Source organism: Xenopus laevis, chromosome 4S (assembly GCF_017654675.1).
Source record: "Xenopus laevis strain J_2021 chromosome 4S, Xenopus_laevis_v10.1, whole genome shotgun sequence".
Taxonomy (NCBI): Eukaryota; Metazoa; Chordata; class Amphibia; order Anura; family Pipidae; genus Xenopus; species Xenopus laevis.
The window spans coordinates 101,883,168-101,901,131 of NC_054378.1; the positions used below are offsets into that span (position 1 = coordinate 101,883,168).

Genomic DNA, 17,964 nt, shown 5'->3' on the forward strand with positions numbered 1-17,964 from the left:
GGACTGATGGAGGTCTATTTGAGCATCTGTGTACTTGGAATGTCAGGGCCTATTTTGACAGGAAGTCCAGACCTGCCCAGCTCCCCTCAAGTCTGGTCAGTAAAAGGCTCTTTAGATTGTAAGCTCTATTCAGCAGGGCCCACTATACTTCTTGTATCAATTATCAGTTGTAATATGAGTGATGTGGCTTTCTCTCAACTGGCTCCAACACTAAGAAAATAAACACAAAGATTGGCATAGGCTAGGCCCAGGGCTGCCATTAGAAATCACGGGGCACCGTACAACAAAATTTTCGGGGCCCACACTGGCACCCAGGCCCCACCCCAGATACCGCCTGCTCCACCCAAGCCCCACTCCATCCCACCCAAAGACCACACAGACATCAGCACTAAAAAAGTTACCCCCCCCACACACAAGTTATAAAAAGCTATTGATGGTCAGGGCCCCCTTATAAGTTAAAAAAAAAACATTGGTGCCAGAGCCCCCCTTACAAGATAAAAAAAATTGGGGCCCCAAAAAATATTTTTAAAAAAAACATTGGCGCCAGGGCCCCCCTTACAAGATAAAAAAATGGGTCCCCAAAGAATATTTTTTAATAAAACATTGGTGGCAGGGGCCTATAGAATATTAAAATAATACATTGGTGGCCAGGGGATTAAAAAAAATACAAAAAACACAAATTGGTGTTCAGTAGAATTGAACTCATGGCTTCAGGACTTCAACTCCGCCTCCTTTTGTGACTTTGGGTCTTTTCGCCGCTTCAGGGCTTCAATTTCGGCTATTTTTGTGACTTCGGGTCTTTTCGCCGCTTCAGGACTTCAGCTGTTTTCGTGGCTTCGGGTTCTTCAGCTGTTTGGCACTTCCGCATTTCAGCTGTTCTGAATGGCCACACGTCTTCAGCACTCTCAAGGGGGGGCTGGCTCTTTCAAAACTGCAGCACTGCCGGGCCCCCCTTCATGCCCACTCCAAAGCTGACACACTACTGGAAAAGTGACTGGAATATGCAATGTGCAAGGGAGAAGGAAAGGTCTTTTTACTTAGGGTGCCAAAAGTTATCGTATGTACTTACCTAAAACCCTGGGTCGGTGATCGTATGTACTTACCTAAAAACCCTGGGTCGGTGCTCCTATCAGCAGAAAACTGCACAGGCCGGGATTCTTCCAGCGAGCACCACGGAGCGATTATCTTCAGGCTTCTTCTTTCTTCTTGCGTCTGATAATGCTCAGTAAATCGAAAAGCCGAACCTAACGAAAAAGCTATTTCATTCTACTGCACATGTTTGCTACAGGAAATTTGAACTGTTACAATTTTTTACACTTATTGGCTACATTAGCAGCATCTGCGGAGTTTTAGCAACTATTGTATCAATTCTAACTGCCGTCTTTAATGAAACTCAGGGATTTCGCTCAGCATGGATAAAAAGGTTTTTAAGTTGAACAACCCCTTTAACCGTCAATTTCAGAAAAACGGAAAGAAAATAAATAAATTGAAAAAAAAAATCTTTATTTTTGGTGACCAATCTGAAAACAACTCAACTGAAAAAAAGTGTGTGGAAGGTGAAAACCCAATTTAATGCTACAGGGATGGTTAGTCTGCAGGCTGGTACAATAGTTCCACCACGAGTGCATTGTATACAAGGAATACTAGCTATAGGGACTTGGATCCATGTAAATGCATTATCATAGGTAGTCATCTGTTGCGAAATGTATAACCCTTGTAGGGTTCACCTTCCTGAAGACAGCATGTTGAAAATAAATTACCTTTATTTTTCACTGATCAAGTCCTTGGAGTGCGGTTTTTGAATGATATATATATATCTATATATATCTATATAATATATATATATATATATATATATATATATATATATATATATATATATATATATATATGTCATACTTCACGAAGACTCTGCACTCTCAGGACTTATAAAATAATCATTTATTAACAGAACTTAAATTATTATTTTATTTTATAAGTCCTGAGAGTGCGGATTCTTCGTGAAGTGTGACATAAATATTGATGTTTCTGCACCCAGGCATACAAATTGATTTTGTTGAGAGTGCTGGTTGCCCTTGGATTTTATATATACATATATATATATATATATATATATATATATATATATATATATATATATATATATATATATATATACAGTGAATAAAGTACCCCCTCTTGTAAAATATAAGGATATTATAAGTTACCGAGGAGTTTCATGACCATATGGTTGGCTCGAAACGTTGCCTTTTGTATACTATGGGCTAAATAAATCCTGCATTTGAGCACTTTTGCAAATTTAACAGTGTGCTGCTGATTTTTTCCATGTATTGATACGACCCGAGGACAGGATTGGGTCTGCTAGTTCAGCACCTGGCACATCAACGGTGTTTGTTTGGGAGGTGAGCGCTCCATTTTTTGTGACCATATAAAACCACAAGGCCGAAGGCCCAGTACAATTGGGGGTAATTTATTTACTATAATACACAAATTTCAGTTAGTCATGTGACAGAAATGACATCAGAACTCACCGTTTATAAGGATATAATTTACAAGATATTCATAGCTTTTGTGTAACCTGTATAAAAACACGGTCATGAAACTACTTGGTAACTTATAATATCCTTATATTTTACAAGAGGGGGTACTTTATTCACTATATATACTGTAACGTGCATTAACTCTCCTAGTTAAAGGATGTTCCCTGGCATAATAGCATACACACACTGCACATCTGTTGCATGGATGGTTTACAAATGGACTGGAAGTGATAAAAAATGCCCTGGATTCGCAACTTAACATTCTGGGGTGATGTTGATCTTATCAGCTTCTTCCTGTTTGTCCTGGTCGTGGCCACAAAGAAGATGTTCATGGGTTTCCAGACCAGTTGGGAAGAAGGCCTATTCCCCCCGAGATGTTCTGGCTCTGGCCTAGCGCCTCCTCTAAGTAAGATCTGCAATGTATAATTTCTTGCATGGGCTATCCTCAGAATGGCACCCAAATCAATTCACTTTTAGTAAGATAGACAGTTATATTCTGACAATTTACAATGATGTCAGTTTTTAAAAAAAATTATGTAGCATACTTTACTAATGTGGGGTCTACTTTTAGTGATGTTGTCCCATTATGATCTGCATCCATAAAAGCATTGTTAGTATTCTGTTCTATGGGAAACATTACTTAAATATTATATTGATTTATGAGCAAATGAATATTGCTATGTTTAAAGGAGAAGGAAAGGCTAAAACTAAGTAAGCTTTATCAGAAATGTCTATATGAATACACTAGTAAATACTAGAGTATTGTTGCTCTGAGTCCTCTGCCAAAAGAAACACTGCATTTCTTTCCTTTTATTGTGTACACATGGGCTTCTGTATCAGACTTCCTGCTGTCAGCATAAACCTCCAGGGCTAGGGCATGGGCTTGAGCATGCTCAGTTTGCTCCTCTCTCCACCTACCTTTTCCCCCTCCCTTCTGTAATCTGAGCCCAGATCTATGAGTGAGCAGGGAGAGACTCAGGCAGGAGGTGATATGGCAGCCGCTACCCTAAACAAACAAAGAGCTTCTAGAGCGGTTTACTTCAGTATGGTAAAGCATTCTGCAGAATAAATATAGTGTTATAGCTTGCACTATTATGGATAATCTATTGGCAATAAACTGCTTCGGTAGCTTTCCTTCTCCTTTAACAACTATTTATGTAACTTTAATAAATAAACGGTAATAGATATCAATGAAAATCATTAAATAGGAGGGTGATTTAGACAAGCTGTTTGTTCACAGTGTCTTGAGAGTCCTACTGATCACCAGATACAAGTCTACTGGTAGATCCCTATCTACCTTTTGGGCACACCTGCTTCACAGAATTTAAGCAGTTACTGACTTTAATGGTTTTAAATCCATACATTTAGTTGATATATTGGTTATCCTTGCTCCTGCTGAGCAGAATCTCTGAGGCGCATTCACTGTTGAACCTGCAGCTGACTGAAAAAAAGCTAATCACTGATTGGTTGCTATGGGTTACTGGCCAAATGCAAATTTGCCCAGTGTTTATAAATGAGCTCCTCTGAATTTCATTAAAGGCAGCTGTTAAAGGACCAGTAACATCAAATATGTTTTAACAAAAATTCATTCGAATACAAAAAAAAAAAAACACCAAGACAAATTAAATTTTAAAATAGCAAAGCCTTTATTAAGAAATAATTTACCAGTACAGTACATTATGCATCCTTCGCTACAGTCAGTTAGCGGTGCCTCTTCTACTTCTATTTGCTCCTAGAGAAGGAGTGGGGCGCTTGGCTATGGGGTTGGGGTAAGGCGAGTACAGGTGATTATAGGGAAGTCCAGAGGGGACAGTCGGGTGATGCTTGTGGTTCTCATACTGGTTCTGCTGGGACAAGTTTCCAATCTTATTCCGTAGGATGGGACGGATGGAGTTGACAGAGGGCCCATTGGTCTTGTCGCACACTCCTGCAGCCGGCCCCTGATGTTACTGGTCCTTTAAAATTGATACAATAGTGGCTAATGTTCCACAGATACCGCTGAGAAATGTATCAACTAATGCAGCAAATTGTAACAGTTCAGAACCTGCTCCTGGTTCACTGAGCTGCCAATTTTGGAAAAACAGCAATAAATGGAAATCAATTGAAAAAAATGTCTGTTTCTGGCAAAGATTCTGAAAACAACTGAACTGAAAAAACAAAAAAAAAAAAAAAACGCATTTGAAAGGCGAATAACTCCTTTAAGTCTCTTAAAACGGTTAAAATGTTGCTACATTCGTAATGCAGTGTTGCCCTGCACTGGTAAAACTGCTGTGTTTGCTTCACGAACACTACTTTTATTTATATAAATAAACTGCTGTGTAGCAATGGGGGAAACCATTCAAGGGGGAAACCATTCAAAGGAGAAAAGGCTCAGGTTACACAGCAGATAAGCTCTGTAGAACATAATGGTGTTATCTGTTTATCCACTATTTAGCTTGTGCCATATAGACTTTTTTCAATTTCCACCATTGCTACACAGCACCTTGTTTATATGAACTATAGTAGTGTTTCTGAAGCAAACACATCAGTTTTACCAGTGCAGGGCAACACGTGATATTTTTATTACTTTAAAACACTTACATTTTTTGGTGTTACTGTTTCTTTAATGAAACTCATGGACAAAGATAAATGTATTAATGAAATGTATCAGTTTACAACAGTTACAGAGTCAGCGACCCCCCCCCCCCCCTTTAGCTGCTTCAGAAAGACAAGGTGAAAATTAAACAAAGCTTCAGTATTAGAAAACAGTCACAAATAGAAAGTAATTGAAACAAAGTCTTTATTTCTGGAGAACCAAGAACTGAAAAAATGTGTTGGAAGGGCAAATAATCAGTGTCTTCAGCAATTATTCCACTAGAGATCTTTTTTATGCTGCAAATAGTTCTACCGCATTTGTTGTTTGCATAACAAAGGTGCAAGATCTTACAAAATATATTTCGGCGGTAAGAGGCATCTGTATCTAACCCTTTCAGCTCTGCTGCAGGCAGCATGGTTTGCAGTTGTAAAATGCAATTGGTATTAGAATGCAAAATATTGGAATCTACAAAAAAGCAAAACACAATGAAAGCTTTCACTTTGCTACATCCTCTGCAACATTTTGTTTTAAATGAATAGTTCAGTGTGAAAATAAAATAGGTAAATAGATAGGCTGTGCAAAATAAAAAATGTTTCTAATATAGTTAGTTAGCCAAACATGTAATATATAAAGGCTGGAGTGAACAGATGTCTAATAAAACAGCCAGAATCCAACTTCCTGCTTTTCAGCTCTATAACTCTGAGTTAGTCAGCGACTTGAAGGGGGGCCACATGGTACATTTCTGTTCAGTGAGTTTGTAATTGATCCTCAGCATTCAGCTCAGATTCAAATGAAACAGGTATGACCCATGTGGCCCCCCTCATGTCACTGATTGGTTACTGCCTGGTAACCAGTCAGTGTAAACCAAGAGAGCTGAAAAGCAGGAAGTAGTGTTCTGACTGACATGTTATACATCAAATCACTCCAGCCTTTATACATTACATTTTTGCCTAACTAACTATATTAGAAACATTTTTTATTTTGCCCAGTTTTTAATTTCTACACTGAACAATTCCTTTAAAAGTCTGGAGACAGTACACAGCAGCCTGTGCCATATACAATAGGAGCCCTCATCCATGGAGCACCTGAAGCACTGTTCTACAATTTAAGATACAACGACTGAGCAAGAAATAAGTTATTTTTTTAAATGCCACAAACCTTCCCTTAGGTTAAACCCAGTTGCGTGGGACCCGTTTGAATGAATAAGGTGTATGGTGAGTGAGGTGCATGCGATATAGCTTTGCCTGTATATACCTTTAAAAGATGACACTATAACTAGACGTTGCCTTAAATGACTTTCTATGGCAATATGTAATACCGGTAGGACACACACCTCACTGCTCTCTGTCTTACCTGCATCATCATACTGGGGTCAGCTTCTCTTTTCAATGAAAGCTGCTGGGAACCTTTTAAAGCAGAAGCCACACCTCCCCGGTGCTGAGTGCATGCTGCAGTACAATGGGATTTGTATACAAGAGAGGCCATTGGTTGCCAATAAATAACCTCTCCCAATACAAATGGCACCGATTGAGTGCAATTCCAGTCTTACCTCGGGATTCCAACAGAACAAATACGTACTTTATCAGTGTCAAAATGTTGATTAAAAATAAAAATATGCCATAAAAATATGTATCAAAATGTTCTTTGGATGAGACTTTGCAGTCAAAATATAGCTGCCTTGGGATTAAAGTCCTCCCTAAGGTTAGGTTGTTAGGTGTTTGGCACACAACAAATCTCAAGTAAGAGTGTAGGTTGGGGTGCTTCTTCCATAGCAACAAACCATAAAAACACATAAGTATGCACAATAAAGAACTTTAGTTTCGGCGTCTTCTGGTTTTCCCAGTTTGTTTTCTCCTCTGAGTCTTGCTGGTACGTCCTGACATTTTACTCGTTGTTTGTTTCTTGTTCTCATTAGTCCGTGAGGGACGTTTTCCAGACTTGCGCTGACTACGAGCATGTAAGCTTGCAGTGAGGGAGCAAATCCTGCAGGAAGAACATATTTAGACTTATTACCAACAAAGACATTAATGCTCTTCCGCAACCCAGGCCTTAAAGAAGAAGTAAACTTTTTTTTTTCCACCATCTTTCATATTGCTCTAAATCATCCCCTAGAATACCCTACCTTAGTCCCAGCTTTCTGCCTGTTGTGGTTTCTGCATATTAAATAGAAATCTCCAGCTCATTTCGCTTACTTCCTGGTCTAGCATGAAGCCCTGCCCCTTTCCTTCTGAGATCTCTCCTTATCTCTTAGACTATGAGAGGAAAAGCTCTCCTCTGTAAACAAAATGGTATGGTATATTCAATATAAATATCAAATTGTTCTTAAAAAAATAAACAAAAAAAAACAAACTAGTGCAGAGATGTATAGTTCAACACCACAGTTGAAACAATTAATTAATTGGCCAATAAATACAGCAAATTGTATCATTGTGCCACTGGCTCCTGCTTCTCTGTCACTGCAGGTGCAGCTGTTCCTCTCGCTACTCTCATAGTTGAAGAGATAAGGAGAGATCTCAGAAGGGAAGGGGTGGGGCTTCATGTTAGACCAGGAAGTAAGTGAAATGAGCTGATTATGCAGAAACCACAGCTGGGGCTAAGGTAGGTTATCTAGGGGACTCTTTAGAGCAAGGAGAGCTAGTAAAACCATAGACGTTAGGATTTTTAAAAGATCTTTTTGTCATCGGTACACCATCTTTAAACGATTATTTAACTGTACGATTTGTCCATCAAATAAAAAAAAAAAAAAAAAAAGTTTCAAGCAATGTTGTCTAGTTGAATCTAGGAAAACTGAGGTTAGCTGCCTGCTTGGCCCTGCAAACAATTCGACAACAGATAAATTTCACTGTGACCGATAAATTTTCTAACCTGGTTGATCAATTTTCTGACCGATGTCGGACGAAAAATCATTAGATGCACGATCGTTCGATTCCCACTAACCTCACGATAATTTGACGCATTTGTCAGATCATACAAGAATTGGTCATTCGGGAGAGAAAAATCTTAACGTCTATGGCCAGCTTTAAGCAGGTTATTTATCTGCATATTTGCATTATAAATAAATATCAGCATTGCTCCAAATCAGAGGAACCAATTAAATATAACCCATAGAGTTCATGGAAAGCCTTTTGGCAGCCAAACTGTAATGAGTTACATGAGAAACCAGCATTTCAGCTCAGGCATTAATTTCTGAATACCCTTATTTCCTCAGAAAGGGAAGATGGTTAAAACTTTGTCAATTCAAAATAAAAATATATTTTAAAGGAGCAGCACAGACACCATATTTCATGCAGGAGAGGAACAAGGTAACTGAGGACTGCCAGTGTCTCTGTATTATTCCCAAGCCCCACCCAACTGTAACTGGGTTTTTGGGCTTTACTATTATGCACTTTAGAGAAGTCTCTTTCCCTGTTCTAAGAAAAGAAGGGGCTAAAATAAATCCAGTAACAAATTAAAGGCTGACGACAGAAAATAATATGACAGTTCCGTTGCACAGTGTCTACTGATGTATTTTAGACGTCCTTACAATTAACACAGAATCCATAGAAAATTGCAGCACTCCCAAGCGATAATAATAATCCTTTATCAAGCTGACAAAAGTAAACATTCACATGTTACAGCCTCTGAAGTTTAAACGATACTGTAAGTTCTGGTTTTGTTATATTGACAATATGTTCATGTTATGGGAGGGGCCACATTTGAACTTAGATATATTTTTTACTGAATTAAATGAATATCTAACTTCCCTTAAATTTACGTCACATGTTGACCTATGTAAAATTAATTTTCATGATGTGTGGGTATACAAGGAGGGAAAACTAGCGACTAATCAGGTAAGTAAATACAATCACTTGGGGATGCCAAACATTTGGCACCCCCAAGTGGAAGAAGACGTTCCTTCTCCTTTAAGAGGGCACAATCATTGAAGGACAGACTGGTGAGAGCAAACTTTGGGACAGGAAAATTGTCACGTCAAGGTACATTACGTGATCCGAAAAATGGTACCTTTCCTTGTTTGTCTTGTAGACATTGCAATAGCTGTATAAAAGGAGTATATCATCCACACAAGGGCACCGCAATAGTATAAAGGTTTATTATACTTGTTTGTCTACATATGTAGTTTATGCCATAAAATGTCCATGTGGCCTTATGTATGTAGGACAAACTACTAGACAGGCAAAAAAAGAATAGGTGAACACAAATCAGACATTAATAGAAAAGTGAGACAAATCCCTGTAGCATGTCACTTTGTAGATTGAATCACTTATGAGAGTACCAGAGGATACGAAAACACGTAAGGTATCAGTATGTAGGTTTGCAGATATGTTAATATATATTTTTGAATAAATCGTAAACAATTTTACAACATTGAGTTACAGGAATTCTTTGAGATACTATTTTAGATCATCACCTACTTTTTGGATAGAAATGGATCTCCAGACTTTTTGGGAAGGGATACTGAAGTTTTGGGCTTTTCCTCATCTGCCCCCTTTTCATTTTCTTCCTCCACCTTCTCTTCTTCCTGCTTCTGCTGTTCAAAAGAAATAAATGGATTATGGCACTACTTTTCCTAAATGGACCACATAATGTAGAAGGCAAAGCTTTCACTCCAGCTTAGTGGTCAACAAATAACAGCCCTCAGCGGCTTCAAAACTACAGAGTGCCAGGGGCAGCTCTATGTACTTTACAGGGTGAAAATTCTCAATATTTTGTATCACTAGCTCCACTGATAATTAACAAATGCCTTCAGTAATATTTATTCAATAAAAAGAATGTGGCCATTCCTTTCTTTATAGATTTTATTTTTGGCTAACTATATGAAAAGCATTTTTATTTTTTTATCCAGTTTTATTTTTACACTGACCAGGTCCTTTAAGTTAAAAATTACTTTTAAAAATTACAGACAGTCTTGTAAAGAAAACAGCATAATGCACATTAATAGCTGTGAAGCTTCAACAAAGCTGCCTTCTGCTTGCTAGAGCCAAACTTCATATCCATGTGTACATTCCTTCTACAAAGGTCATAGGAATTTCTATTAAAGGAAAAATATACCCCTCAAACAATGTAAGTCTCTATAAAAACATATTGCATAAAACAGCTCATATGTAAAACCCTGCTTCATGTAAATAAACCATTTTCATAATAATATACTTTTTTAGTACAGTAGTATGTGTCATTGGGTGGCTCCTTTTGCCTAGAAGATGTATTAGAGCTCAGAATTTGTGCAAAAGGCAGTTATTTTGTTAGATTTTGTTTGTACTGCAATCAGTTATTTGAGTGTGCTCTAATACATCTGCTAGGAAAGGGAGTCCCCTATAATATAAATTGGATCATTCATCTGAAACCCAACTGCTGCATGAAGACAGAATGAAAAGAAACAGATGAGAGAGGAATAGTGAATATAAAGTTTATTATTTCAGAAACCATTTACCTTTTCCAGACATCCCTAGGGAAGACTTAGATGCATACATAGAACAGTAGAGCAGTGCATCTTGTTAAAAATAACGATTATATGAATTTACTAGTGTAATCCTCTTGAAAAAAAGTGTTTGGCTTCACCAATTTAACCGCTATGTTCATACTTGCGGCTGCTAGGACACTTCCATATGCAAGCAACCCAATGCCTCTAATAGCTCCTCTAGCGCAGACAACCAAGAGAAAGAGGGTAGTGCCACTGGAGTGAGCAATGTGTTACATTACATTGAATGTAATGAATGAACCATACCTCTGCATTACCCAAAGGCGGCACCCGAATGCCAGAAAGGTCCAGGTCACTGATAGTCGTCACTGTTACAGTGTGGTTTGGGTGATCATACCGAACGGATTCAGTCTTAGACGTCACCATCTCTTCAAGCTCATCATTTTCCTCTGCAGAAGAATCAGACATTAGTATACATATAAGAAGAATGCCTTTAGTATTACTGTTGGTGACCAGCCTATTTTATCCTATGCTCACTTAGAATGACCCTCACCAGCTGGGCTACAACTATTTTTTTTATATTATTGCTCGAGTCATGGCTTACATCTACCGACAGACCTATAAACTGGAATGTTACACCACTTTGACAACAGTTTTTGTTCCTCAAAGGGAAACGCTAATACTACTAAATGTTTTAATTGATGATATTTACCCTAACAAGTTTTTTTTTTCCAAAGTGTTTTTTTGTTCAGATTTTCCATTTTGCTTACAACAGCTTAAACTAACAATACAATCAGCATCTGTTCAGCCATCATTCAAACATTATGTATCAAGTACAAGGCATACAGAGTGTAGTATAGTAGAACAGTTGCATTGACTAGCCTTTACGTGTAAACTTAGATAGCTGAGATGCAAACAATCAAACAAGAAAATAAACTTAATACCTGTGTGTGTTTTGTTGTTATTTTCCCTGGCATTCTGGGAAAGGGTAAAAAAGCTTTGCATAGCTTTGATTCAGAGCAGGGAGTTACTCTAATACCCAGGGTGACAATATCTTTTTTTAATTTTTTTAGGGCAACCTCTCTGGTGTCAGGGTGCATATCAGCCACAGTCCACAAGGACTCTGAACATGTTTGCTGGAATACACTTTCAGAATATAATGCCCGTTTGGCTGCATCTGGAAGACTGCTTGACAAACATTCACAATAACCCAGAGAGCCAACCTTCCCTATATGTCAATAAATAAAATGGATGCAGGCCGAGGACAGATGGCTGCTGATACAAAGTAACAATATACAGCCAGCTCAGCAAAGTAGTCAGACAGATCAGCAAAGTAGTCAGACAGATCAGCTGGAGGCTAGGCTTAGAGAAATGTTCCAAACCATTAAAATTATGAAAAGTCTGCATATTTTAATTGATGTATATTGCAAAGTTGCTTGAAATTATGTTTACTTTTCAAAAAGCTTAAGTTATGTTTGTGTGGAGTTCCCGTTTTAATACTTTTCTGAAGGGGCTTTTAACATTATAAGCAACATTTCCTTATCATTTCTGTCCATGTGCACAAAAATAATCCATTGTATTAAAGGAGAAGGAAAGCTACGGAAACATTTTATTGCCAATAGATTAGCTGCAATAGTGCAAGCTAGAATGCTATATTTATTCTGTAGAATGTTTTACTATACCTGTGTAAAAAGCTCTAGAAACTCTGTTTGTTTAGGATAGGAGCTGCAGTATTAACATGGTGTGACATCACTTCCTGCCTGAGTCTTTCCCTGCTCTGGGCTCAAATTACAGTAGAGAAGGGAGGGGGGCGGGGGAAGAGGAGCAAACTGAGCATGCTTTTGCCCAGGGCAATGAGGTTTAAGCTGAAGGCAGGAAGTCTGATACAGAAGCCCATGTGTACACAATAGAAGGAAAGAAATGCAGTGTTTCTTTTGACAGGGGACTCAGAGCAACATTACTTTGGGGGTTTACTGGTATATTTAGATGGACCTTTCTGATAAGGCTTACTTAGTTTTAACCTTTCCTTCTCCTTTAAGAGCTGTGTATATGGGCTGGTCCTACCAACTAAGTTTTCACACAAACCTCTGTCTATCTACCTGCCTATTACTAACAGGACAGAGGCATATAATGCTATACATGCCTTAACCAACCATACACATTTTTAAGGTAAATGTAAATCAGAACTGGTGGATCAATGCATGGAAAGGTTGAAACATTAGCCCATGCACCAGTGAGACTTCCACACAGAGTTTTAATGGCCTTGAGAAAGCTCTGAGCAAGGAGTGAAACGTATGTCAGCCTAGGGATAATGATGTTGATCTGTGACCTGCAATAGTAATGCCAGAATGGAATGCAATTGTTGTCCTGATAGAGTGCAGTCTGTCAAGGACTTCTGGAAATTACGGTGTGTGGCGGATGCAAAAGTGATTTCAGCATTTGAATGGATGCAAAGGCGAATGTGGCAGCTCTGTGGAATCCGGATAAAGCTAAGGTTCTGTGAGTAGCCAGCTTCCCCTTCCACCTCCTACACAGATATTCAGACTACCACCAAAAACCAAGTCTGCTACGGTGGGCTTTTGTAGTAATGAAGGTACTGGGGATATGAGTTGGGCAACAAAAGGAACACGCTGGGACCTCTGAGGATGGACTATGTACATTTAGCTGCCACATCCCTTCACCTTGATATAGAAACTATGCCATATGTGGGGGGATTAGAGTCAATGCTACAAAGTTGTGACTTTTCCCAGTTACTTCTCAGTCCTGAATACTTTCCAAAGTTCTGGACTGTGGTCAGGAGGGTAGAGAGAGTCTCCCGGGTCTCCTAGGTATATTAGGATATCGTCTGCAAAGAGGGATACCTTTTCCGTAATGTCAGCATATTGGAACCCTTGTATAGTTGGACAGTCACGGATCAGGATGGCTAGGGGTTCGATTGCCAGAGCGAAGAGGACAGGGGGAGAGGGGGCATCCCCGTCTAGTTGGAAGGATTCAGAGGTAACATTTTTCATTCTGACTTTGGCTGTTGGCGACTTATAGAGCAGTTTCACCCAATGTATAAATCTGTTCTCAAGACCAAATCTCTACCGAATCAAAGGCCTTTTCTGAATCAAGGAAGGCTACTACTCTAGTGTTGCTGTTAGTATGGGATATTTGTAGATTTGTAAAGAGGCGTCAGAGATTGAAATCAGTTGCCCTCCCTGGCATGAATCCAGATTGGTCTGTGTGTATCATATCTGTGACAGCCTGGGTGACCCGCGTGGCTTTTATTTTTTGCATCAGTGGTAATTAAAGAAATTGGTTGATATGAACTATATAGGGTGTGGTCCCGCCCTGCTTTGGGGATGACTATTATAAGGGCTTCTAGGAATGATGGTGGCAGAGACCCACAGTCCCAGGGTGCCTGGAAAGTTTGGAGGAGGTTGGGGGGAAACCAATTAGTCTAGGGACTTGTACCAATCTGGATGGAGCCGGTCTAATCCTGGGGTTTTGTTTGAGGGTAAAGCTTGTATTGTTGACCTCACTTCCTCGATAGTGATGGGCGCGTCAAGCCAGGTGCGTAGAGCAGGAGATAGTTTGGGAATGGCTATGGAATCTAAGAATTGAGTCAGGTGTGGTGCAAGAGCTGGAAGAGCTATAGAGAGATTTGTAGTATTTGGTAAGTGTGTCAGCTATCAGGTGTGGTTTGTATACCATAGTGCAATAGTCCTGATTCTTGGTATGGCTATGGAGACCTGTTGTTGTTTGGCCAGTATAGCAAGTATTCTGCTATTTTTGTCTCCTTGATCAAAAATTCGCTATGAATAATGGAATTGGGCTTTCTTGTGATAGTGGTGTTTTCTTAGGGTTGCTTCAGCTTGGTGCACTTATTTGTACATGTCTGTAGATGGAGATTAAACAACTTCACTTTAATGCCCCAACAGCCTTTTCTCTGCTTTCTCAACTACTTCTTTGGCAGCTTTCCTAGTTTGGGCAATAAGTGTGATTAGAGAGCCCCGGGTGGTGGCCTTAGAGGCTTCCCACACCATACCTTGTGATGTAGACCCGGAGTTTAGTTCCCAATATTCTTGGTAAGTTTTTTTGTGTGGGTCAGCTATGTCTGGTTTTCTAAGCCAGAGAGGGCTTAGATGCCGCATCTTGTCTGGGGGTCGAGGGAGCCACTGTAGTGTCAGTTGGAGGGGGGAAATGATCGGATAGGGACTGCGGTAGATTCACTGCCTTTCTCTATAATTATAAAATTAAAAACACTTAAACAGTTTTACAAACAGGGTTGACATTTCTGCAGATAAAGCTACAGTGATTGTTGCAGTTAACAACAGAGTTAAGTAGAGCACAGAGTAAGGCGGTACTCACCCAACTCACACAGCGCTTCCTCTCTCTCCTTTAACATTTTCATGTATTCTTTATGCCTCTAAAAAGAGGAACCAATCACATGTGGAAAAAGAAAACAAAATGCATGTCAAGGGAAAATTACCCTACTTAGTATAGTACTTTGACTATAAGATATAATGGTAAACATGGCAGATGCACAGTATCCTTACTGTGCTTTAAAAGAGGATGAAAGCTAAAGACAACTGTGGAATGACCGCTTCATTAAAAAGACCAGCACCTGTAGGTACTTTCTGCAGAACTGCCATGTTTTCCCCCAGAAGAGCGGCATCCCTTGTGCAGATTTAGGCAGTGCACAGGCAGTACAGTAAATTTTCAAGGCTCTCGATATAGCACTCAGCCCAAGGAGGCACAAAGGACACCTGGGAGCAAGAAAAACATTTTGTCTTTTAAATCTAAGCAATTTCAACTGGGGCGTAACTAGAGGAAGCAGACCCTGCGGCTGCAGGGGGGCCCAGGAGGTATAGAGGCCCCATGAGGCCCTTATTCATATACAATTTCAATAAATATTGGAGAAACAAGTCAACCTCTAAACATTTTGGGGCCCTGAAAAATTATTTGCTTTGGGGCCCAGTAATATCTAGTTATGCCACTGAATTTCAATTATTGGGGTTACCATAAAAACATGTTTTTACTTTCCTTCTCCTTTGATACATGACATGGGACTGTAAAATATAACTCACCTAGGCTCAATTTTTCCATAAAACAATACATCAGTACTGTTTTAGTTTAGCATCCAATGCTTACTAACCTCCTCTTTCATCTTTTTCTGTTCTTCTTTAATCTTGCGCTTGATTTCCTCCACGGCAGTTTTTCTCCTCTGCATCTTACGCTTGTGAAAACCAGTCAGGTATTCCCTGGGAGCAGAGATGGGAGCTGGATATTAGTAAGTTCTTACCAGGAAACTTCCACACCCATTGGCTGCAATTTCTGCTGTGTGCTATTAACCTCACCTGTACAACAGAATAAACTAGAGGCAAGCACACCAAAGCTGGGGATTAAACCACTTATGTCCAAAATTATTATTATAAGATGCAAACGTGCACGGCATGCTCCCGTCTCCCTTCCTTAGCAGTTTTACATTTCAGTGTCTGCCCCATACGCAAAGTTCAAGCACTGGTAACTGCAAGGTAAAGTAAATGCCGGCACAGCACTTAAAGGAGAACTAAACCCCCTCCCTACCGTAAGTCCCCCGAAGCTTCCAGGCATTGCCCTTCTCCCCTCCGATGTGCTTTAGCGTAAAAAAAAGCATTTATAAAAATTCTCACCCTTAAATGCAGCAGAGCTCCCGGTCGCAATCTTGCAGATCTTTGTGTAGTGTTCTGGTCTCAACGCTGATTTGCGCATGCTCAGTAGAAGCAGATTCCTGACTTGGCCAAACTGTGCATGCTTCGTGATGCCGAAGAGACCTGAAGACTACACAAAGATCCGGAAGATGGCGTCCAGGAGCTCCGCTTTTCTGCATTTAAGGGTCAGAATTTTTATAAAAAATTTTTTTAACACTAAAGCACAGTGGTAGGGGGGTTAGTTCTCCTTTAAGACAGTTTTTCCACATGCATTTTTTTCTGGAAAGAATCACTGGCCCGAGGAAAAATGTAGCAATCTATTTCACTGGGGGGATCCTAACATTGTGGCACCCCTTGGTGAATTAGTGAAATAGGGTTTAAAATGGAAATTTGGTGGAATCCAGTTTAACTTGAAATGCATGTCTTCTAATGTTATTTACCTTGCATTCTACAAGGACAATAAACTATGAGAATTTGTCTTATATCGAACTTGGGGCCCTTTCCTGCCACACTTTATATAGCGCAGCAGCATACAGCCCCCTGGAAGCACCAGCTAAGCTTATGACCTTGGTAACAGAAATATGTATGACTGGAATGTCCAGATTATAAATTAATAATAAATCTCAAAGAAGTATATTTATGACTGTATAGGCTCTCAATCACTTTGGTTTCAGTGTCTTTAGTATTACCATCACTCACCTTCTCTTCTCCTCATCAAATATCACTTCTAGGCGGCTGCCCTGGCCTTTTTTCTGCTTTTTTTTCCCCATCCTCCTCTTACAGTCTGAAGCAGCCCCCTGGTTTTCAAGTGCAAATCCTTCAAATGTTGTTATTGCTAAAATAAAACACCACAATGAAATATTATGTTGACCACGGTCTATAAACACACATACTATATAAAAGTAGGAGGAATAACCTGCAAGTCACCTAAACCATACAGCCTCCAAATATTAAATAGAGTCTTTGAAAAAGACAAGTTTAATATTCTGATAATCGCAACCACAATGGACACGGCTATCTATCTACTGTGAAACACGAGTTTTACATACCCTGTTTTTATAGGGAGTGATATTCTGAGATAATTGGCAATTTGTTTTAATTTTTTTTTATTTGAAGTTTTTTTTATTGGAGTGTTTTGGCTTTTTATTCAGCCGCAATGCAATTCCCAATTTCAGCAAGCTGGTTGCTAGGGTCTCAATTACTATAGCAACCATGCATTGATATGAATAAGACTCTGAAATATGAATAGGAGAGGGCCAACATAGAAAGATGTGTTAAAAAAAAAAAAAAAATGATCAATAACAATAAATGTGTAGCCTTACAGAGCATTTGTTTTTTAGATGGGGGGTCAGTGACCCCCATTTGAAAGCTGGACAGAATAAGACTCAAACGAAGGCCAACTTAAAAGTTGCTTCGAATTAGCCATTCTATAACATGTAAAAAAGTTAACTGACCCAGCCATTTATTATCAAGCAGAATTTCGGATGGTCCCACATGTGGCCCAAGGCAAAGCATGTGCATCAGCTTTCACTCGTTTATATAAGTTGTCAGGTTTTGCAGCGCATTCTATTAGAAACGTACACACTACAACGTACCGCTATTCACACAATATCCCACAGCCGCGGGTCACTGCTTTATCGTCCCGCAATTCCGATTAAACACACAACTCCAGCGATCCAGCCGGTCAGCCAGCGCTACGTTTTGCCATAGTCTCGCGAGATGAGACTGTGACTTGATCGTACAGCGCCTATAAACGCA

At 39.5% G+C, this 17,964-nt stretch overlaps 1 protein-coding gene across 2 annotated transcripts; it reads right to left on the minus strand.

Moving 5' to 3' along the window:
- Positions 1-5,302: 5,302 nt before the first annotated feature.
- Positions 5,303-17,954, minus strand: nol12.S (nucleolar protein 12 S homeolog). Of its 2 annotated transcripts, none has more exon segments than NM_001096931.1 (7): positions 5,303-7,098; positions 9,528-9,643; positions 10,838-10,980; positions 14,885-14,942; positions 15,672-15,777; positions 16,906-17,041; positions 17,802-17,911. In NM_001096931.1, coding segments are annotated over 6 exon segments (663 nt in total). In that variant the 5' UTR covers positions 16,977-17,041; positions 17,802-17,911; the 3' UTR covers positions 5,303-6,929.
- Positions 17,955-17,964: the final 10 nt, after the last annotated feature.

What these genes read in the sequence shown, in the direction of transcription:
- nol12.S (XM_018259786.2), bottom strand. Translation starts at nt 16,976, where the DNA reads ATGGGGAAAAAAAAGCAGAAAAAAGGCCAGGGCAGCCGCCTAGAAGTG. An exon ending in TTTGATGAGGAGAAGAGAAG is followed by an intron (nt 15,778 to 16,905) that starts GTGAGTGATGGT and finishes CTCTGCTCCCAG; the next exon opens with GGAATACCTGACTGGTTTTC. An exon ending in AGAAAAAGATGAAAGAGGAG is followed by an intron (nt 14,943 to 15,671) that starts GTTAGTAAGCAT and finishes TCCTCTTTTTAG; the next exon opens with AGGCATAAAGAATACATGAA.